A 24643-nucleotide genomic window follows, 5' to 3' on the forward strand; every position below is an offset into this window, starting at 1 on the left:
AAGAAGGTTCGCTGAGATGACAAACAGCTACCTCTCAGATCTCCACAGAAAACCTCGGAAACGAAGAGAATTGAAGGTATCACGAAGATCCGGGCTCGTAACCTACAAAAGATTATAGAAGCAAGGGGTGAGTACCAAACCACACGGTACTCAACAAGCAAACTTCTAAACACAAGCTAAGAGTACAGAATACGGGTACTCCTTACACCCCATCCTAACCTCCATAACTACAACCTGCATAAAACCAACCCAACCTAACAATTTACAATTTACAAAGCATACAACTCAACAATAGCACTCTAACAGGTCATATATTCTCAATAACACCTCAATATTCGTCAGTCACAAGTTCCATAGAAAGGCACTCACAAGATCAACAACACACAAGATCAAGTTCATTAATAATAAAAATGTGCAATGCAATGAAATGCAATGTCAATTATAGTGATGCATGTCTGACCTAATGATACACACCCGCTGTCTCTCAGTCCGGGACCCATGGGGGACATATCTGTCCATGCATCCATCGCGGCGCGCGATACGTCCCTCGAAATATAATATCCGTCGCGGCGCGCGACACGTCCCTCGAAATATAGTATCCATCGCGGCGCGCGATACGTCCCTCGAAATGGTACATCCTCCTTAATTTCTTATTCTTTCTCAATGCACATAACACTTGTCACAACCATGTCTCAGAATAATGCAAATGACATGTTCACACAAATAATGAGGAGATGACCATTTTCATAACATTGCACAAATCACAAGTTCAACGATGATTCAACAAGTCTTTCAAACAATTCTCAACACATTACACAAACAATTGATCACATTACTCCCAAACATATACCACAAGGAAATACACGAATTCCATACGCTTAACAAGGGTTTAGAAATCCACTTGCCTCAATGGATTCACAATTCACTCCGAGACTTGAGCCTTCCCTTTTCGTTGAGCTTCCAAATCAATACAATCTATTCAAATAAATAACCACAATAAGATTTCGAAATTAACAATATTCATATTACTCTATGTCCAACTAGACCCAAGAGCTCACCCAAACCTAAAATCAAGTTCCTATATCTTGGTGCCAATTAACATGTCAACTCTTATATTTCCAAATTTCAAGTCTACGGTTAAGTCATAATTTCTCCAATATCATAATTATAATAGTATTCATATTATAAATTACTCCTTATATTCAATTATCTACCTTAATATATCAAAACTTGAATCATAATATGATAATTATAAGAAAGAATTGGAGAAACACTAAAAACCCGAATTATGCACATAGCTTTTTAGATTAGGGGAAAACCAAAACTTTCCAGAACTCAAATTGACACAAGTTAATCTCAAAATCCTTTTCTCCATCCTATCCTTCTAATTATTATACTATAATTTGATAATAATTACTGAATGACTATATCCTACCAAATCACACTTCCCTTTAACCAACATTCTGCCGCCATTCACCAACTGCAAACAAAATTATAACCTCCTCATTTTATACCCACCAAACACCTTAGCCATTAATAATCTTGCATACATTAACCCACCAACATGACACACCCACCAATAGGAATAACGATCTTAACCAAATTTGAAAACTAAATTGTTACCTCTAACATATAGTAATAATAAATTAACAAAATGTCACATTTACGCATACACTCAATTCATTGTTTAAAGGCGTACCTACCTGAATCTTGAAGTTTGGCCGTTCTTTTTCATCTCGTTCATCCGCCTAGGTAAGTTTCTGCCTCCCTTTCTTTTCTAAATTAGTTATTTATTAAAAAGTGACAAACCCCTAACTTATTATAATAATTGTGGGCCAAATAATAGAGGGTCTTAAATAAATGATCACTTTAGCCCACTAACTATCGATTAATTAACTCAAGTTAAACAAATAGTTTAAAATTTCCAAAAATGACCTTTCGGGTCATTACAAACCAGTATACCAATTTCAAATAAATTTTATGTAATTTTTTAAAACCAGAAACATACAAAAAAAATGAATGTTCATACCAAATATATACCATTTTCAAACAAATTTTATGTAATTTCAAAGAATAAATGTTCATTCCAATAACGCCATAATTAAGTATTATACACAAACAAAATCTGAATATTTTTTTTCAATATCACTGTTTTTAATTATATTTTTTTATGTTTGGTTAGTATACCAATACAAATAAAAATCGCAAAGAACGAATAGGAATTAAATGAGAGTGACGACTAACTAGAGAAAAAATTGAGAAGAGAGAGAAACGTTCCAAAAAAAGAAAAGAAATCTGTTTTGAACAAATTTTAACTGCTTTGAGTTAAATATGGGAAACAAATATTTCTTTTTTTACGAATCTCCTATTTTTATCCCACATATTAATTATCATTAATGAATTCAAATTATTTACTACTAATATATCCGTTTTTACCTTATTTATTTTTCACACTAATTAATTTTTACTGTTATTTTAAATCATTTTTTTATTTTACTAAAATATTACAACCTGCAATTTTTTATTGTTATAACTTGAAAGATAAAGAATAATGTCATAACTTATAATTATTAGTCCTATATATGTCAATTATAAAAATTTCACTATAAATCACTAAGATTCTTCCAAAACTAATATTAGTGATATATCACTAATCAATACTTACAATACTGTATTTTCTACTTATGAGTTTACATTTTTGTAACGACATGTTCCCGTCGTAATAGAAAATTCAATGGGGAAAGAATTGGGGCCAGAAAACTTTTGAGTAGTAACTTTGGAGTTTCCAACCTAGTCCAGATTTGAACGAAATCAGAGTTGTTAAGGTGTAGGGAAATCTGGTAACAATCGGGCGATTTATTTGTGATTTTGATTACATGAGTGGTTAGATAAATCGTTAAGGAATCTGTACGACTTTACAGAATTGAATTCGGGTGAGTAGAACTCCTGAAATCGATCTTAGCGTGAACGGTATTTTCTGAGCGTCGTTGGTTAAAAATGTGTTGTGAAATGGGGCTCTTGGAATTATTAAAACAACCCACTGGTTCCGTGCAAGCCGCTGGGGCGAGATTTCTGTCCCCAGGGCAGGGCTACTGTAGCGGGGTGAGGACTGCTATGGCGGGTTCGACGCAACTTAAGGTCGTAAATAAACCCCAAAACGTCTTTATTCTGCACTTTTCGACTTTGAGAGCTAAGGAACGACCCCAGACGAGTTCTTGACCATTTTTCACCATTCTTGAGGCTAAAAGTAAGGTTTTAACTCCCCGAATCCATTTTTCGATCCGTAGAACGTAGTTTCTTGGGTAATTATCATTGGGGAAAGGTTTTGATCCAAAGTTAATGGTGGAAAAAGCCCTAATCTCGATATGGGGATCAAGGTTTGACATAGGGTTGATATTATTGATTATGATCCGGGTAATTGGGTCTTGATTGTTGATCCTTGCGTCTAAATTATTGTTTGTAGACCTAGAACAAGCGAAAAGAATTCGGAAAGGGAAGATTCAAGTGCCTTAGGGGATTCAAGCTTGGATTCGAGGTAGGTGATGGTTGTGATTTCATGTTGGTGTGATATATGTTTGTAATTTCTCATTATAATACATGTATGTATGCGAATGTTGCATTATTGATCACCCTAATCAGAAATGAGGATAATTGAATAATTAAATGCCAAGAATCACCTCTTATTGTATAATTGTGAGAATATACATTGTGATTGTGATTTGTTGAAGGAATCGGGTGTTCCGTTCCGACACACTAACTTGAATCGGTTGTCACGTTTCGGCATAAATATGGGATCAGTTGCCACGTTCCGGCATAAACATGGGATCGATTGCCATGTTTCGGCATAAAAATTGGATCAAGTACCACGTTCTGGTATGCTAACAGTTTGGGTGTGGGTTCCATGAGAGGACCATTGAATTGGGTTCCGTGAGAGGACTATTGAATTGTGTTGTGTATCTACTTGTGATGATTACGTTCATATCTAATGATGATTGATATTGGAAGACTGTATGTTGCTCTAAATTGATAGCCAACGTGTATTATTGAGAACGTGTGATGCTACATTGATCCTGAAAAGATGACTAATATTGAATATGTTAGATATATGCATGTTTTATAATGATGTGGTTACTTGCATGTGTTTCAGTTATTGGGATAGCCGCGTGATCCTATCAGTACACTGTGGTTGTGTACTGATACTACACTTGCTTGTTCTTTGTTGAGTACATGACATCTTCAGACGGCTATTGATAGACCTCAGTTAGGTGGCTATTAAGCGTGACCGGATTCAAGGGTGAGCCAGTTCTTTCAGGCTGCCATGGATCTTTGATGTTTAAGTCCACTCTTTTCGGACTCAAACTTTAGTTTAAGGTGTTGTTTAGTTTCGGGGTTGTACCCCTTGTTCTTAGACTTGTCATTAGTAGAGTTTTGGTACAATGACTTTCAGGTTTTATGGGTTGAATTTCCGCATTAGTTTGGTTAGTTAATTGTTTAAACCTTTGGAGTTTATGGGACTCCATTTTTATTGTCATTTAAACTTGCTCCCATATCTTTAAATGCGTAGTATTTGGTTAAGTTATGTAGTTGGATCGTAGTAGTGGTTCTTCCACCGGAGGGTCAGTTGTTGGGTTCTGAAGGTGATTATGGTGTCATGCCGAAGCTTATAATTTGCAAATCATATGGTTGATAAATTAGACGACACATAAAACTATACTAAAGAAAATATATTATTATATGATATGACCACTTGACCTACATAATTAAAAACTAATCAAAATCATAGAAACTATAGAGAGAAAATCTCCCCATAAACAAGACTCTTAAACGACTACATGTATATGTTATTGTTATTGTGTTAGAAGAAACAAACCTATATTTATAGTCCTAAAACCTTTTATTAATAGAAAAGGATTATCTACTCCAAAACCTTTTCCTAAAAGGAAAGAATAAACAAAATATGAAAGAATATTATATTTTCCTTTCAGGAAAAGTAAAAACATTTATGGTAACGTTTTGTCTTTTCCTTTAGAAAAAAATAAACTTCAAATAAGGTAAGAAAATCAGGGCAAAACCCTAACATTAGTGTGGGTGTCAATCACGACGGTTTGGATCATGACAATTTTATTATTGTAATAATAATTTTGTAGTCTACTGTAATATTTGTAGTATCACATTAAATTAAAATAAAAGGAATTGATTTATGAAATAAGATATTTTAAATAATATTTCTCAACTAACTGCACTAGCTGAAGTTGAAGAAACAAACTAAATTTTCATGATACAGTTAGTTATAATAATTATTTATTTTCAACAAATAACACTAAGTGTTCTTATTTGAATTAAAATGATCTTTTAGAATTAAAATAATCTTTTAGAATAGCAAGATATTATTTTCATAAACAAATCATAATTTTTGCCCCAGATAAATATACATGATTTGCTTGAACTTATTAAGTACTTTTTTTTAATTTCCTATTCGATGTCCGAGTTTATATTGGAGCTTCAACTAAATTCGGATTGCGCATTGCTGGGCTCATTCGGAATGACGATTCCAACAAGATTTTCTCCATACCCATGACTCGAACCTTAGATATGTTAAAAGTGAAACAGTGTCACACTGCACCACCAGTGGCGTAGCCAGAAAATTTACGAAGGATGTCCAAGAATTGTACGAGTATATTAAACTACGTAATTAAAACTACTGTTAGCGAGATTCGAATTCACAAAGGCGTAAAGGCTTGGCTCTTTCAAGGCACCTAAAATAACTAGGCTATAACACCTTGTTATGTCAAGGGTGTCCAGAATACTTTATTTAACCACTTTCTATATCGTTTTACTTTAATATATGATATAATTTTCCGATAAAGGGTGTCCAATTTGGACACCCTAACACTAATGTAGCTACGCCCCTGTGCACCACAACCCATATTAGTACTTATGAAGTACTTTTCTCAAACACAATATCATGGCAATTATAAATAGTCACATATTTCATATTTTATTATTGGATTAACATATTTTTAATTTATCATATTATTTTCACATATTTGAATAGAAATTGTAACGCGCATACAATAAATAAAATAATACTTCACAATTTTTTCAAACATACTATTACTATTGTAACATAATACGTCTAAAAATATCAAAGGAGAAAAGAATATGAAAAAAAAATATGACAACAATCAGTATGGGTATCAATGTTTTTGTTTTAAAAATTGATTTATTCACCAAACCAAACTGATAGCTAATTTAATTTTAATAAAACCACAAGTTTTTATATAAGTTTTTTAACTGTATCAAATAATTAGGTAGAATTTTAATTCTATAAAAAGTAAATTAAAAAAGACAGTTGTGTATCAAATAATTAGGTAGGTTTTTAATTTTATAAAGATAAATCACAAAAAAATGAACCGTACTGAACAATTAGGTAGATTTTTTAATTTTATAAAGATTAACTCAAAAAGGCCAAACTTAAGTACTGAATATATGTATATATACTAATAAATATATTTTATCTATTAAGTTTAACGAAATATAAATATTTCGTCTTTGATCTAGAGTAATGAAAAGGACTATTTTAAGTCCCGACTCTAAAACCTATATTATGCTATTCCTAGTGAAACTAAATTAGTTTTAACATCTTAAATATTAAGTTATAATGTATTCCAATAGTTTTAAGTAGCAAACTGGAAGATAATAGATATTTTTCATTTATTTTTGACAAGTCATTTTTTTAAGTTTTGGATAAAATTTCATCATGTGTTATCATAAATCATAATGTTTGAGAAAAATATTCAACTTTTTAAGGAAATATGATTTATACCTTCAGATTCTAAAAATTATTAAGAATATCCGTAAATTTGTATTATCTGAATATGATTCGTGATAAAAATCAAACTCATAGATTATAATCTCCAACCTGCTTACAAAGGAGCATCCATTCATTATATTTAGGAAAAACTACCTATCTAGACATACTTAACTACCACATATACATATTCTATCTCTACTTTAAAAATATTACATAGAATACCACCTTTTAAAAAATATACCATATTTTAAAAAAAAATAATCAGATACACAATTCCTTTAAAAATGATAATGTATAATTATCTTAAAATTACATCTCCTCGATTAGTAGGACACTAACAATTCAAATTAATTTCTCTTTATTCTTTTCAGCCATTTCCCTCCCCAATCCCAAAATAGATACCTCACGTATCCCACCACTACCCCTTCTTCTTCTTCATTAAACGTTTCCTACCCCTATCACAAAAAAAGTTTGTATCTCATTCCCACTCCACACGTATCCCTTCTTCCTTAATCATTTTTATTCCCTTTTGCATGTGCCAAATTCAAATCAAACTCTACATAATCAGCATTAATTAAAGTGGCAAAGTAAGATTTTCTTTAGTTTTTCCTATTGTATATTTGTTTTCAATCGTATCATGTATTTGATTCGATGCTTTAGATTTTTTCTAGCCGATTTATTGTAGGGTTTTTATATTGTTATTTCTCCATTCCATTTTAATGGCTCATAATTCAGAAAATAGTATGAATATTGTTATGAGTATTTTTAATGAACAATAAATTTCTCATAAAAGATTTTTTTATTTGTTTCTTTTCATTAACCATTTTGTAATGGCTGTAGGATATCAATCTTTAGTTCAACAAGAGTACGCAATGGATGCTAACCAGATACAGGTATGGGTCCCTGTTTTTTAATATATTGTTATTTTATAACAAAGATTCATGGATATGACATGCAAAATGTTTTATTTTTTAGTGTATATTGAGATTTTAAAACATTTTTTGATTTGGGAAATTACATATGATGAATATTACCCGAATAGTAGTGTTATATTTCAAGTGTCTATCATATGTTTGAATCTTTTATATGAATTTGGGGTTTATGAATTATATCTTGATATGACTGTCAGTTGTATCTCAATGTAGTGATTTATACAGTTATATAATCTCCCAATTTCTTAATAATTATACAATATAGAGTAAATATCTTGTATACTTTTTAAAATACAAACTCGAGATACACAAGGATGCTAACACATAGTATACAATTTTTTGTGTTTTTGTAGGAGTATGAGTTGTTTCTTAAAACCCCCCTTGTTCATCCTCTGCGTATTGTTAGTTCTATAAAGGATGGCATTGTTAAAGACTTTAAGAAGATCCTTACTGTTGAACAACTTGACATATTTAGGCAGACATGTTTTGGGATGTATCTAGATATTCCAGAATGCTCATTTCAAGCACAATTACATCGTTGCTTAATGACACTTGAAGTTGATCAAGATAATCCTAATGAATTTTGGATATGTGCTAATGGGTCTATCCTGCGTTTCACTATTGCTGAGTTTGCTCTGATTACCGGGCTCAAGTGCACCAGTAATGAAAATGATTTCCAGGTTGATGATAATTCTAACAGTAGTTTGTTAGTCGATTATTTTTATGGTGCTAAAATTGTAAAGAAGGAGGACCTTAATAAGTGCTTCAATGATAAGAGGTGGGGAAGTAACAATGAAGATGCTGTAAAGATTGCGATAATGTACTTCATATACAATTTTATCTTCTCATAGCAGAATGATACTATCCCTATAAGAGATTTTGTGATTGTTGATAATGGGACATACAATCAGTTTTCATGGGGAAAGATATCATTCAAAGAATTGATGAGAACATATAGGCACAAATTAAATTATACAAAGCAATTGTATCGTCAAGCGGGAATGCCTTATGCTATACAAGTATGAATTTACGAGTGCTGCATGCGACTCCCCCCCACATTAGCTGTTCGTCATGCTAATATAATTCCCAGAATTCTGAACTGACGTGTTATTGATCCAATGCCCAAATTCAACACCATCATGGAAAGCATATTTATCAACACATGCGACAAAGTAAGTATATTTATCTGGTAATGTCTATTAAATATGATGTCAGATACATGTATCCTTTTGTATTAATCAAATTTCATATGTTGCGATGTTATTTTTCACAATTAGTAGCTATTATTGTTTTATGTTTCCATTTATTCTTTTAATATGCATCTGAAACATATATTGTAAATTTTCAGGTCTCATTTAGTAACATTTCTCCGTCTCCAACTGCATTGGCAGTCTATGACTTAACTCATGTATCTGACATTGCTCCAAATCAAGTTGTCACTTCTGTTGTTCCTGATGGATTTGAGGATTTTACTACTCCACCTCCATCAAATGTGTACATGGTGTCTAATTTGTCTGGATCTTCATCAGCGCAGCCGCATAAGAAACAAAAGTTGGATGGCACATCACATGCTGCTAAATTTGACAATCATGATATGTGTAGTCATACACTTGAAACAGTGATCAGCGAGGGAAAAGAACCTTTAATTAGTTCAGTTTTCGATAATCCTCATAAGTCCGCTGAAAAGGAGTGCACTACTTCTTATCACGAGCTAACTCACAACATCCAAGTGCAAAGTCCACAGTCCAAAAACACAGAAGAGGATTACAGTTCCAGTCAAAAAGAGTTTTCTTTGCTTCGGAAGGATATCAACAACTTAAAGGATATGGTAAAAATGTGTTCAGTTTATATATATATATATGTGTGTGTGTGTGTGTGTGTGTGTGTGTGTTTTAAGTTTGTAACAAATGCATTAATTCTTTTGTTTGTTAGGTGGAAAAACAATTTGTTGATCTGCGTATGTACATGCAAGACATGTTCAAAGTCATATTTGACGCTATCAAAGAAAAGAAAAATATGGAGTATAAGGTTATCTAACAGTATTCTGTATAATATACTAAAAATATAACACATAATACATTTGAACTTTAATGTAATCTAAATTTTTTTTAGGGTCCAGGAAGTGCTATTCAAAGTAGTGATGGTGATGGTTCACACAATAATGCAGTTCCACACAATACACATGGTGAAGGTAATGGCAGTGGTGACACAAAGAAAGCTACCACAGAAGAAGTTCAGGGTGTCTACGTATCAAAGGTATCAACAATAATTCATGTATTCATGATTATTTATTCATTAATATCATATGTCTATATCATTACACAAGTTTTCAATTCTTTAGTATGCACATTTTATTCATTTAGTTATCAGATACACAACTACCATACACAGATACACCATTTCTGCATGATATATTATAGATACAGTACTTCTCGTAATGTCAATAAATTACAACTTTGTAAGTTTGAATATCAAAGGATGATCATCAGGATTACATGGTTCAATCTAATGTATCTGGTCGAACACAAAAGGCTTTCACAGACGAGATACATCAAGCAGGTCAATATGAGGTATACCAAATTAACAAGAAATACAAGTAATTCAGATAGCTAGCTATATGATGTATATTTGACTGATTTTATATTTATTTTAAGGAATTACATGAATCTGATAAAGACGTGCCAGTTGTATCAAATTACATACCTATAAGCAATTCAAAAGTTCGCAAATCAACTTCACAGGAGCAAGATCAGTTGGAGCCAATCTGTGTACTCCCATTGAGTGCAGTACCTTCAGATACAAACACCAATTTTGAATTTTTAATTAGTGACAGTGCCCTTCCATCTCAGATACCGAAAACCAAAATTGTTGTACGTACATCAACAGTGTTCACAGAGACGCCAGTTCAAAGGAATAGGCTACCTGGAAGATGGAACAAATCACCATATGTTACTGAATTTGGATCTGGATCAGGCACCAAAGTTGTATTAGATACTTTTTCTCAAATTCATCCATTTCAATCATATTTCATCGTTGGCCCCCATCCGCTTGAATTGTTTCAAGAATATTCTATGTGGTTATAAGCTGGGCTTCTAAAGACTCATGCCAACAAGTACGTATATGTGATTTATTTCTGAGTATCACATATCATAAGAAGCTGATTGTTTGATTTATATCTAGAAAAGTATAATTTCAATTTCTTTTACATTTCAGGAAAACAAAGGATGAGCATTATAGGAAGAAAGATTTTGATCTCGATCAACATCTCGACTTTGTTGTCGCATTTGCAAAGACAAAAAATTGGTTTTACACCATGTCAGTTGCAGGCAATTATTGGAATGCTGAGGTAGTTATTTATTTTTAAAAAAATTACATAGCTTTTTAGTTTGTGTCGTGTATACAACTTAGATACATGATGTATCTCTTAATATAATTCATTATGTTACTGTTATGATCCTAATATGATATGATCTCAATAATCAGACATAAGTATTCTCATTTTGTAATATGTATCTGGAACAAAATTATTTATGTATTAAGATCAACAACAGATTTTATTTTGTAATATGTATCTAACCATCTTCATCAATTCATTATTTTGTTTTTATAGCACATGGATGTTATTTTCTACTATTTAAGGAAGAAGTCAAAGTTCCAATCAAACGGCAATCCCAGATACACTACTGCAATGTGCCATTTTAAGTCCCTCATGGATGAGATTTATCACACGTATAAAGCTCAAGTTCCTGGTCAGAATGCTTTCACCCAAGGAAATTCTATTTGTTCATACATTAACGGTTTTGGGACACCTGCTGGTATACCTTGGGATCAAGTTGATGAGGTGTATATTCCTGTTAATTGCAAGGAAGAATTTCACTGGGTGCTGGCAGTTGTGCAACTCAGCATCAGAGTTTATGACTCGCATGTGGCTGCTGGTCACAACTCTTTGATAAAAGCAGAGATTGCTAAGATTGCATTTCTTTTGCCTTCTTATCTGACTCTTAGTGGTTTCTTTGACAAATCTAAGCGCGTTGACTGGTTGAATCTTGAAGCGTACAATGGAAAAACAGTCCAAGATTCCTTTGAAATTATATTTCAAAGTAATATTGTTCAACAGTCCAGTGGTTCAATGTGTGCATCTCTTCACTTTGTATATATATTTATTTATGTTTAGTCATAATTGTTCATATTATTAATTTAATGTTGATTTTTCAGGGACTGTGGATTATATTCAGCTGCATATGCTGAGTATCTGACTGATGGACAGTCGCTACCATTAGCAAATTTTGATGTCAATCTACACCGTTCGAGATACGGTGCACTTTTATGGAATTATGGAAATCAAAAAGCCTCGTCTGGTTCAGTCAGTGATAACGAAGATCCTTATAAGCCAAGGAACATGTTTGTTGATTCAGATGGCATTGAAAAGATTAATATAGATTAGTCATCTGAAGTTTTTTTAGATTTCCCCTTTATTGAACTTGCTAAGGTTATTTTTATTAGATACATTAAGATACGTGGTTATAACGTATCTAAGTCGTTTCTCATTCCCATTTTGTCCTTTTTGTAAGGTTATGAACCTATATTTTGATTATCTTTATATAAAAGGTTGTTTAGATTATACATGTAATTTTGTTTATTTATAATAGCTCGTATTAAATTCATGACATTACTTATCTTGCTTAGTATGACATATAGATTTAGTTAAATTTTAATGATCATGGAAAGAAGCTGAATTTGTATAGAAGTGGGTCGGTTCCACCTACTATATATTGATGGTTCGTTAAGTGTAGTGGAGCTGAAATAGTATTCATATGCTACTATTTCATGTATCTGTTCTACATGAATGTTATATCTATCAATATCACAACCTCTTTACACAATGTGAGTCATATTTGTTACATATGATTTTATATACGCGTATTCAATAGGATTTCCTAATCAATATCATTGATAAAATCGATCGAATGTATCATTTCTGTCAATAACTTGTTGTAAACAAAAACAGAAAAATGCCAAAACTTTATCATACTTGCCATAGAATCCATGGAAAGTCATTCCAAATTCCAGAAATACTAAATTTCACCAACAAGACTAAAAAAACATCCAAATGTATATGAAAAAAAGAAAATTCATCTCTTCATTGGAAAATAACTACAAGTACGTCGATTTTGACCTTCTTGACCACACTGTCCACAACAATTTGTACTTGATGATATTTTTTCACTCATGTTCTTATGTCTGCTCTTCTTTGGCCTCCCTGGTGGTCACTTGTATTTAGGTGGAAAAACAACTTCGTTTAACACACTATCAGGTATATTCCAATCTTCTTCATCCGGCAACGGACCAATTGGTATCTCATATGTACTTATTAGTGTTGATGGCTTGTAGTATTCTGAGCAGTATGGTTCAAACTCAGTTATGTTTTTTTTTTCTTAAAACTGCAATTCGGTATCTCGTCTAATTGGAACCTTCCACAACTACATGTTTTACTAATCAAGCAAACAATGTATCTCCGTCCGTTATCATCAACTCCGTACAATGATTCAGAAGAAGGTCTCACCTGAAAGGTAGCAATACTGCCATTAGTTATATAAATTTCATAATATTACAAGCAAAACATTTTAGATACATCTTTCATGTATCTAGATACGCTTGATGTAATGTATCTAAATTTTCTTTAATCCATACACGTCACACAGTAATATCATATAAAGAAAAATATAGTATAACAAATAATACGTACCGTCATACGTGAAGACTTTGCCTCATTCACAACTAACATCTCTTGGAATTTTCTTCCAAGGGTAGTAAATGTATATGTTGCCTTTTCTCTATTTCTGCAATTCCAATCTCCAAATAAAATTCGAACTTGCTCCAGAAAATCAATTATTGGTAGTTCTCGTGCCTCCACTAAACACGAATTGATACATTCTGCGATATTGGATGTCATCATCCTACCTCTGTTTACAGGTGCATATACTCTTGCCCACTTCTCATATCCTGCCAACATAAGATAATCCTTCACTCTATGATCCATATCCTCTACTTTCTTCATCATTTCATCAAAATCTTCTTGTCTGTATGCCTTTGCCATTGCATAAAACACATCGCTTAATGTATTTTTGCTCTTCTTGTAATACTTACACACATTCTGCCAAAGATGCCAAACACAAGCATAATGAGGCACAGAAGGATACACTCTACTTACAACCTTTATAATGCTTTCATGACGATCTGACACAACACACATGTTGACACGTTCACCAAAAGCGCCTCTGAAATGCTCGAAAAACCACGTCCAAGAATTATCATTCTCAGAGTCAATTACACATAAGCAAGCGGTAATATACACCCTGTAAAACAAACAGATACATGACATTATAGTTATTGTTAAATATTAGTAAATACAATCAAAGACGGATACACATATAAGATATTCATTCTTTTAATAAAATTAACACACCTGCTCCATCCAGAGTGCTAGCAGAAACAAATGTGCCCTTATAAGCTCCTTTTAGGTGAGCTCCATCCACAACAACAATTGGCCTACAGTGCTCAAAATATTTTATAAGAGGATACAACGCTATAAATAGATACATGAATTCATTATCTGTTGACTTATGCATTCAGATGTAAGAGTTTGGATACACAGTATCCAACATATACAAGTAGCTTGACATCTTAATGTAACCCTCAGTTGGACCTCCTCTTAACATCTTAATAGCTCTCTCCTTCGAACGCCACACCTTCATGTAATTAATGTCAACTCCCAAGTCACGTTTAACATCTTCCTGAATGTCCTTTGGAGTATGCTTTCTTTTATGATTCTCATATTTTGGAGTAACTATTCCAGCTATTAAACCAATTGTTGCTTGACGTTGTGACATCACTTTATCATTTAACGGACATGTATGATCGTTATTGAAACACCTTACTCGAAAAATAGTTGTATCATTCAAACATGATGCTTTGAATACCCATTGGCACTCCTCAGACATACATCTCAAAAAATAACTGCACACAAAGGCACTCATTTTCAATAGTTGAGGCTACCAGATACATTATTAAATATACAAGATACAAACTGATGGAACTTAACATTTTTTTGAATTCACTATAATGCTACTCATAACAAAAAAGGATACATGCCCAACTAATCATATATGATACCAAAATTCGAGATACATAATATTTTTACGAGATACACAATATAAAATCTCTAGACATTTTTCTCATGTATATGTACTACATTATTTTCAGGTCGTTTAGTTGCTCGAGATATAAAATTATGGCAAATTTATTTTCATATATCTGCTCAACATTATTATACTAGATACACGCATAATAAGATCCACATGATTTAAACTTCATTACTTTTAAACATTAGATCGTTACTTTAAATAATGTGGTATAAATTATTGTCCGAGATACATATTATTTTTCCGAGATACACAATATAAATTATGACTCTTACACATAATACCAGATACACAGAAACGATACAGCCACTAAAACAACAAACATGACTAACCTCTTTTTGTCGGATCTTGCAACCTTGTATTGGAATCGATTGTCTATGGCATATTTTTGCATAACAACCAGAATAGTCTTCTTGTCCTTATACAACTGCTTGACTTGAACAAATTTTTTATTACAGTCACCAATAACATGATCCGAATTCATATCCAAAATACATAATGCATCTACACTACGAATCTCTTAAGAGCTACGCCAGATACATTCATGTCATCACCTCCAACTTGAACAATTGATGTATCTGGCTCAAACCCAATTTCACCATTAATACCACATCCAAAATTGTGATCTTTTGTTGTTATGCACAATGGATACATCCCGCAATTTGTTTGACGTCTTTTCAGTTCCATAAAAAACCTCATGCCCATCTCATTTCGGATTTCCATTGGAGTTAGATTGCCTTCCATCTTGTATCTGATCTCCATTATTTTTCAAGTACAATCGATTCCTAATTGTGCTGATATACCATCGACTAGATTGTTGTAGTTTGCATTATCTCTCAAAAGTATTCCATCAATTCTATAGTTTTCATATTCAATTTCAGATACCCATGAACCGGAATGCCTCAACAATATTGTGATATTCGCCATAATCAAAAGAAAATTCGATAATTTATAGGTTGAAAAGAATCTTAATTTGATGAAGAAGATGAAGAAGTTCAGAAAATAATTTGATATACAAATCGGTTGATGATGAAATGGAGCCATGAAATACGTTATGGTTGTTATATCTCCCATAACTTACTCCTTCAATTAAGGGATTATCTCCCACGATTAATTCAAATTAATTAAGAAACGTGTATCCTATCTTTTAAACATGTATCCCTCCTTTAAATGTTAATAGAGTCATGTATCTTAAGGATTATTACCCATGTATCTTAGGAATAAAAAATGATATAGGAAGTAATATTGAAAACTAATGGGATTTCTAGTAATTGGGATGTAAAGTAGTGGGATATATGCAGTTTGCCCTTATATTTACATTACTTTTAACAAATTCTATTGAACAATAACTTTAGATATTCGAGAGTCAAAATAAGAAACATATCATAAACAGAAACACAATACATAAGCTTAATGTGTATCTTCACGGTGCGTTTCTCAAGTTAGTCAAGTTTGAATTAATAAATGGTAGGGTGTTTTTATAAAATATAAAAAATTATGGGTAAATTTCAAATTTTTAAATATTTCAAAAAATAGAATTTGGTCCAAAATCTAAATTTCTTTTAGTTTCGGGAATTTGGATTTTTTTGCTCAAAAATATTCATTAAAAAGCGACAAATTATATAGCCAAACACCTTTTGAATTTCCCCCTAAAAATTGTGTAAATGACATATATATACAACTGTTATGGAAAATTAGCAACAAATAGCCCATAATTTAATAGCATTTAATAGACCAAAAAAAAAAGAAGCACAAATTAGCTCATATTAACAGACGGCTACTAATAGAGTTTTCTTTCTTCTTTTTTTTCTTCTTATGAAACTAACCGCCACACAACATTAAAAACGGAACGTGGGAAATCATATAAACTCCCCATATTCAGTATACATAAACTCCATGAATTCATAAAAATTCATGTATCCAATATAAAAAATCAACGAGGTTCTACTACAAACATCAACAAATAAATGGCATCTTTGATAGTATTGATTCATCATAGTGGAGAATGGAATAGCGCAAATAATTTTGTAAATTATTTCATGGAGGGGGTGGTTATTACAACAAACATTGATTTTAACGGATTCACTCGCTTGATTTCAAGCCATCTAAATGTTGAAACTTTCTTGAATTCGTTTGATTTTCATTATAAAATTGATGAAAAATCTATGCCGATGTTGATACGAAACACTATGGGATTACGAGTATACATCGAATTGAAGAAAGGTTCAGAAAACTTCAAAGACTATCGATTGTGCATAACTTGGAAAGCTATAGATATTCATCATACACTTTCAATTAATGGAGAAGAATATGGGGAGGTCAATACCCAAATAATAGCTCATGGTAACACCAATACATACAATTTGAATGTAATTGAATATAACGACATGGATGCTTGGGAGATTGCATATTTTATCTATTATCAAATGATTTGGTTTTTATTACGTGAATGAACAATCATGTATACAATGCGTTGTATACATATTCGTGTATTCATTCACTAAAAATGTAAACACTGAATCGAATAATCTTTTATCACATGAATGAGTTTTTATCATGTGAATGAACAATCATGTATACAATGCATTCATGTATATATATATATATATGTGTGTGTGTGTGTGTATTCATTCACTACAACTTTGTATACATTCCAGATTCTTCCTTCAGTGTGTAAATGAGGATTGCACTTGAAAATTAAAATGCTCAACATTACATATAAGTAAAAAATATTCAAAGTTAGACGATTCATTGCTGAACACTTATCCTGCAAAGGATAGACTAATGTCGCAACGAGTTGCTACCTCAACTATACTTGAAAGAGAAATACAGTACAAATATCATGATCCAAAAGCTGTATACAATGCGAGAGACATAATTACTGATATGCATAAATAATTTGGACTAGATTTGACATACTGAAAAACACATAAAGCAAAGTTAAAAGCATTGAAAATGGTTAGAGGTGATCCCAAAAGGAGAAAAAAAAGGAACAAAGACCCACTTCCCAATAAAATTGCCACATGTTGCCACCAAACTTAAAAATAATTAATTTAAATATAAATAACTTCCCATGGAATAATGTGGGCTAAATTATGCCAATTTTAATTTTAAAAAACCTTTTTTTCTTATAAAAATTAAAAGGGGCTAAATGTTGCCAATTAATAAAAAGAGATTACATGCGTGCCATTTTTTCCTAAAAATTACTTCTACTTTTTATGGACAAATAGGTATCTTAATAGACTAAATTCTTGAATCTCATCTTAATTAAACTCGTTTTTCCCCTATATTATCTAAAAATTTTCTGATTTCGCTTAACTTTATTTCATATTATTAGTATAAAATAATAAAATACAATTCTATTTTTGTCGTCTTTCATTGTCAATTGATTATCATTGTAAAACAATCTACGAAAATAAGTATTATATCATTTTCTAACTTGAACTTATAAATCTTGTGTAAAATATTTTAAAAGAAAAATAAAAAATCAATCGAATCCTACAGATAAAAAAAAACAAAATAAGAAAATATTTTAAAAAGAACTAATTTTTGTAAAATTTAATAATTAAAAAATTAATATAATATAAATTTTATAAAATAATCTTCCGAAACTATCACTGACACCCCCTTACGGTCACACATCAACATTAAAAAAGAGAAATTTTACATATAGCCACTCAAAAATAGCCTAATAATACTTCATAGCTATAATTTGCTAATTACGATTCGTAGTTACATGTTATAGGGAGGAGAGAGGCGAGCAAGATTGGGAGAGGGAGGGGAGAGGTGAGCGAGAGAGGACAAATAGTGGAGAGATGCGAATTGTATATGTATATTTGTCTAATTGTATATGTATATCTATCAAAATAATTGTATATATGTAATTGGTATACATATGTATTTGTATATCTGGCAAACAAAATTGAGAGAAGGAGGAGAGAGGAGAGCGAGATTGGGAGAGGGAGGAGAGGGACAACGAGAGAGGGCAGAGAAGGGAGAGAGGCGAACTGTATATGTATATTTGTCAGATAAATTGTATATATGTAATTGGTATACATATGTATTTGTATATCTGGCGAGCGAGATTGAGAGAGAGAGAGGAGAAAGATGAGCTAGATTGGGAGAGGGAGGAGAGAGGCGAGCGATAGAGGGCAGAGAGTGGAGAGAGGCTAATTATATTTGTATATCTATCATATAATTGTATATTTATATGTATAATTTGTATTTGTATATGTATAAAAGAGGAGAGAGGCGACGAAAATATAGCTAAAATTAAGTTGTGAATCATAATTAATTCAAATTATTGCTATGTTAGTTAATTAACTAGCATACGTTTGCTTATTCGCGTAATTTTCTCCAAAAAAAACACATTGTATTTGTATGACCCCAAGCCCCAAACCAAACCCGTTCCAGTAGGAATTTTTCGGGTCGTCCCGAAATCACGTCAAAAACCCCAAACCCTAGAATCCATAATCCTTCACATTTCTGTTCTTCGATTGTACCAAAATACCGTAAACCCAGAAATGCAATTCAGTAATTGGCTTGTACATTCACTCAGAAGCACTAACCGGAAACCCCATGAGTATGGGTTTTTCATGCAATTCAAAGCATCAATTTCAAGCCTGAAAGTGGCATGGCGGAAGGACCCAAAGCTAGACCAAGCAATTGAAAACGACAAGAAGTGGAAGCAGTGTGCAAGAGTTGTCAAGGAAGTGCTAAACGAGCCGGGTCAGGTAATCCCTCTTCACTATTTAGAGAAACGTCGTGAAAGATTGGGGTTGCAAGTAAAAATCAAAACTTTTCTTGATTGGAACCCCGGTTTGTTTGATTTATATCTGGATCGAGTCAGACCCAAATCAGAACCGGTCTCATTTGTTCGACCCAGTGAAAGACTAAGACAATTCTTAGAAGAGGAGAGTAGGATTTTTGTTAATAATGAATCTTTATTGGTTTCTAAATTATGCAAACTTTTGATGATGTCTAAGGATAAGGTTGTAAGTGCAGATAAATTGGTACAGGTGAAGAGGGAATTCGGGTTCCCGAATGATCTTTTAGTAAATTTAGTGCCAAAATATCCGGAATATTTTAACTTAATTGGTGAACCTGGGGAGGGGAAATCATTTTTGCAATTGGTTAAATGGAACCCAGAGTTTGCGAAGTCGGTGATTGAGCTAAGAGCTGAGGAAGAATCAAGGTTAACAGGAATCAGAACTAGGCCAGCATTTAACTGGAAACTTCCACCAGGTTTTTTCATTAGGAAGGAAGTAAGAGAGTGGATTCGAGATTGGATGGAGCTCCCTTATGTATCACCATATGATGATGTATTGCATTTGGACCAATCTTCACGAGAGATGGAGAAGAGGAATGTCGGGGTTTTCCACGAGCTGCTATCGCTTTCTCTTTATAAGAGGGTTCCCATTCCCATTTTAGGCAAATTTAGTGATGAGTATAGGTTCTCAAATGCATTCTCAAATGTATTTACTAGGCATTCGGGGATATTCTATACTTCGTTGAAGTGTGGGATTAAAACTGCAATGCTTAGGGAAGCATACAAGGATGGTGAGCTGATAGATCGAGACCCACTTCTTGAGATTAAAGACAGATTTCTTGAGTTACTTGCTGAGGGCCTCAAACAGAAAGATGAGCTCTTGAGATTGCAGAGAGAGATGGTTCAGAAGGACATGGAAATGATGGCAGTCAGCAATAATGATCTAGATTATCACAAATGTGAAGAGGAGGAAGATGCAGTGATTTGATTGCTAACGTCATCTTGAAAGGCAGGCTGGGTGTATGTATAATTGCCAGTGATGATAGAAAAGGAGGCCTAGTATGTAGTTTTGCAAGCCAAACCCCGATATAATTTCCTGGGTTTCTGTGAGGGTATTTTCATTTTGAAGATGCTACAATTCAAAGAGGACTCTTTTTTATAAAAGAAGCCAAAGGATGCCTTGCATATGATTCAGTTGTTTATATCAAGTCATTCTTTCTCCGCAAAATTATACTTGCCTCAGGATCTGGGTTTTACCACACGCTTATGCAAACTCTTGTTATAATGGTAACTGCTGATTCCCAAAGCAGAGAGTTCTGGGAAATGTACCACTGCTCATTTTCAGTTATATTATCAAAATGAATATGATCTAGTAAACACTGTGTTGCTAAGCAACTGCATCTTTTCAAATTTTCGGGACAATTTGTTGAGAAGCACAGCTTCACAAATTTGTATCGACATTCTCAGTTTGAAAATTAATTGCTTCGTATGGGAATCTATGTTTGACCTGACAATCTTCTCTTTTTCTTCAAGCTGACAACTATTCAACATGGTTTGAGACCAACTGTGACTGGAGTCTTACATTTTATAAACCTTCTTTGGCATGCATCTCTTTCTTTCTCTCCACTTCCTTACCCTCACATCTCTCATTTTTAAGCTTGTTTGTTTCCCATCCATTATCTTTAGAGCTGCACGAGTTGCTATGGATATTATGTTTGGGATGAAATGATGAGAACTTAACCATCTCTCTCCTTATGCCCTATGATGGAGGATAATACTGCCATATCTTCAACTTACGTCCTTTTTCCTTTTTCTTGTTGATAAGCTATCCTCCATTTACTACGAAGCCAATAATCATTTCTGGACTTTCTGATTTTAGCAAGTTTCCTTCCTGCCTCCTGGTCTGCCGATATTCAATAAGTGACAAATCTATCCCACCAAAATATGGCAGATGGAGCTGGATATTTGTCCTAAAAGCCCTCTAGCAATTGTTACTTTCATTTGGTTCATCATTCATGGTTCAGTGAATAGTTGCAACTTGCAAACAGTTGAGAGCACATATGAAACCTAACATAGCTTCTGAACTGTGAGATTCTCTGTCTCCACATCAAAAAAGAATGCTCCAATGCCGGTTGGGGTCACCAACAGGACAAATTCCAGCATGAAGGAAGGAAGATCCAGTGTGTAGCCAGAGATTTGATTTGGTCTTAATGCAACAAATTAGAAGTTTCAGTATTATTCAGAAAAAAACATATTGAATGCATTTTCCTCTTGCAGGCATCTTCAATTCAATGTCGATGACTGCATTGGAAGGGAGAATTGAGCATTGAGGATGAAGAATTCACAGTAAATTAGAGTGGTGCCATATGGATTATGGCATTCTGTTGCCAATTTACAAATATAAGATGGCTTATGGACGAGGCAACCAAGTGCATAATGAGAGATGGTGATGCCAGGATCGTGGAACTGGAGATATTATATGAGGCGATGAAATCATTGATCATACCAAATTAGTATAATTTTGACAATGTGCACTATTTGGATTTCCTGGGATCGTCATAACTGCCAGAAACTATCACATGTATTTGCTTCTAGTTTCTTGAAAGTACTAATATTTTACGATCTCAAAGTTTCCTGAGGAGTTCCAATTTATAATTTGATTTCATAAAGATATCGTTGAGGGCTGTACTTAGTGGACCTGCATTTATCTCTTGGCATTGGAAGTATATTATGTTTATAGCAAACTCCTTGATCCCGCTACATCATTACAACTATAGCCAAGCTTATGTATTAAGGGTGTAGTGATGGTGTCTCACATTTGTACCTCAATAATGCTGACCTGTGTACTCATGCCACAGTTTGCGTCTGTGCAGGAAACAGAGTCATTTTTGTTTATTCAACCCTTCCTTTATCACTAAGGCTTACAGTCTACTAGAGGAGTCTTCCACACAGTAAGTGTGAGTTTAATTCTTGCTATCGTCCTTCCCCCTTCCTTGATTTCCCAATGTAATAGAATTTTTTATTGTATTTGAGCACTCTTAGAAATAAAACCCAGGCCCTCCCTTCTCATTGTGAATGATATATCTTGTAGTTTGCTTTGTCTTTCTGTTTTTTAACAGGTAATAGTTCTGTCTAATTCTTTATATTATATGCTTTTACTTAATAATTAATAGAGATCTGATCCTATGATCTAGCTGATAACTTTGTACACGATCAAATAATTTTGGAATAATAAGCTTATCAGAAACATTGGATGTGGTGAAATCTCTCTATGGCATTTATCATTCTGGCCCGTTCCTCAACAGGTCCTAGATAAGGAGTACTGGAAATATACAACAAAAGGATGGATTTTTAATACTTCTGTTTATTTGTTTATGTTTTTACTAGTTAGGAAGGTTTCAGTTGAATCAATTTTTGTGTTTCTCAAGTAAACATTACTTGAGATAAAAGCACCCTTCACACAAAAAGAATGAGGCTTCCTCAACCATTGACCTAATACGCTCTACTGCAGGTACGTACCTATTCACTCATATCTGTTTTTCAATTTTTTTTGCTGATGAAACCTGAAAATCAATACCTAACTAAAATAACATGAAAAACTTGTGAATGCTGGTTTAGTCTATATAAGTGAAACTGAAAGATAGATTGTTGGCAGGAGGTAAGTACTTGACTTGCTAGCTGTTAGTAACTCAAAGACCTTGAAAGCTGTTTTTTTTTCTAGTGTCAGTAGAAGAACGTTCTGTCAATCAGGGAGATGGACATACATAACATTCCGAAGATAGTATTGATTGTGGCATTATACCTAGTGGTGTACCCAAGTGGAGCAAGAAGCCAATGGGTGACTAACCAACCTAGTCCTCTCTGTCCCTCTCAATTTGCACTAGTGAACCATGCATGCTCGTTGCTTCCATTAAATCCGGTGTCTCCACCATCTCCACCATCCCCTTTTCTGCTAGTTGCCCCACCACCTCCTCCCGGCCCTCCAGAAAGAAGACACAGACGCAGGCATGATCATCACCACGAGTATAAGGAAAGTTCTGCAGAAGAGAACTGCTGCAGGTGGATGAAACAAGTCGACAGCGAATGTGTTTGTGATCTGCTGGTTCGTTTACCTCTGTTCCTGTCTAGGCCTCTCCACCAGTACACAATCATGGTTGATCCAGGTTGCAATATTACGTTTGAGTGCGGTTCGAGGGGGGTTGATAATCATATGCTACCCCCTCACCCATGATCCACCATCTCAACATACCTTGACTTGTGGTGTTTTACGTTTATTAACTACATGCATCTTCTTGAAATGAAAAAAAGTATAAGAAAGTAGAGTAACCTAGTATTTTCATTTAATGCTTGATAAAAAAAGCCTGTAATGTGTTGGTTGAAGTAAAAGAAATAAAACTTATGTAACCGTCTACATTGAATTTTGTGCTAATCTTTGTAACTTCCTACTCCGTCTCAACTTAAGTGTTTTAGGGGAAAATTTACCTAATGTAGCGTACTCGGCTCAAATTGATTAATCCCTTTATTGCTAGTTTTTACCAATTCCTTTTGCAATAAGGTAAAAGATTTGACAATCCCAAAATTCTACCTACAATACATTAAATATAATTGTGGTAAATAATAATAATAAAAGATTTATATAGTTCTCTCTTTTTTTTGATTTTCTTATTTTGGTAAACAATTAAAAAAAAATGAGAAAGAGAAGTACATAAATCTTTTTTCCTTTTATTGTTTATTAATTAGTATAGCTAGAATTTTGAGATTGCCAAATCTTTTGGGAGCAAATATATGAAAATATTATAGTTCTAATCATAGTTGGCTAATTAAATCTAACTCTTTAATTCTGAGGTGGGACGCGTGTCTTTCATTCAGATAAGAACTTGAGAAAATAAATACAAGACGAAAATGGAAAGAAGTCTCATTCATGCGT

The 24643-nt window shown here is 33.2% G+C and overlaps 3 protein-coding genes across 3 annotated transcripts; all 3 read left to right on the plus strand.

Moving 5' to 3' along the window:
- The first annotated feature begins 10962 nt into the window (after window positions 1-10962).
- LOC125819027 (uncharacterized) lies at window positions 10963-12367 on the plus strand. The gene is made up of 2 exons (XM_049498546.1): window positions 10963-11092; window positions 11962-12367. Exons 1-2 carry the CDS (start codon window positions 10971-10973, stop codon window positions 12188-12190), a joined length of 351 nt encoding a protein of 116 aa, XP_049354503.1. The 5' UTR covers window positions 10963-10970; the 3' UTR covers window positions 12191-12367.
- Window positions 12368-19346: 6979 nt separating this feature from the next.
- LOC125818901 (protein WHAT'S THIS FACTOR 1 homolog, chloroplastic) lies at window positions 19347-22128 on the plus strand. Its single transcript, XM_049498414.1, has 2 exons — window positions 19347-21896; window positions 21994-22128. The coding sequence occupies exon 1, from the start codon at window positions 19472-19474 to the stop codon at window positions 20702-20704; it is 1233 nt and encodes a 410-aa protein (XP_049354371.1). The 5' UTR covers window positions 19347-19471; the 3' UTR covers window positions 20705-21896; window positions 21994-22128.
- Window positions 22129-23012: 884 nt separating this feature from the next.
- On the plus strand, window positions 23013-24000 carry LOC125819011 (uncharacterized). Its single transcript, XM_049498524.1, has 2 exons — window positions 23013-23227; window positions 23447-24000. The coding sequence occupies exon 2, from the start codon at window positions 23471-23473 to the stop codon at window positions 23945-23947; it is 477 nt and encodes a 158-aa protein (XP_049354481.1). The 5' UTR covers window positions 23013-23227; window positions 23447-23470; the 3' UTR covers window positions 23948-24000.
- Window positions 24001-24643: the final 643 nt, after the last annotated feature.

The sequence above is a fragment of the Solanum verrucosum genome, unplaced genomic scaffold (genome assembly GCF_900185275.1).
Source record: "Solanum verrucosum unplaced genomic scaffold, falcon-dt-bn FXZP01000267.1, whole genome shotgun sequence".
Taxonomy (NCBI): Eukaryota; Viridiplantae; Streptophyta; class Magnoliopsida; order Solanales; family Solanaceae; genus Solanum; species Solanum verrucosum.

Bases quoted from the DNA above. Each gene is read 5' to 3' on its own strand.
- LOC125819027 (XM_049498546.1), top strand. From the start codon at position 10,971: ATGAGCATTATAGGAAGAAAGATTTTGATCTCGATCAACATCTCGACT. The intron at 11,093-11,961 runs GTAGTTATTTAT...TTGATTTTTCAG, and splicing joins GCAATTATTGGAATGCTGAG to GGACTGTGGATTATATTCAG.
- LOC125818901 (XM_049498414.1), top strand. From the start codon at position 19,472: ATGCAATTCAGTAATTGGCTTGTACATTCACTCAGAAGCACTAACCGG.
- LOC125819011 (XM_049498524.1), top strand. From the start codon at position 23,471: ATGGACATACATAACATTCCGAAGATAGTATTGATTGTGGCATTATAC.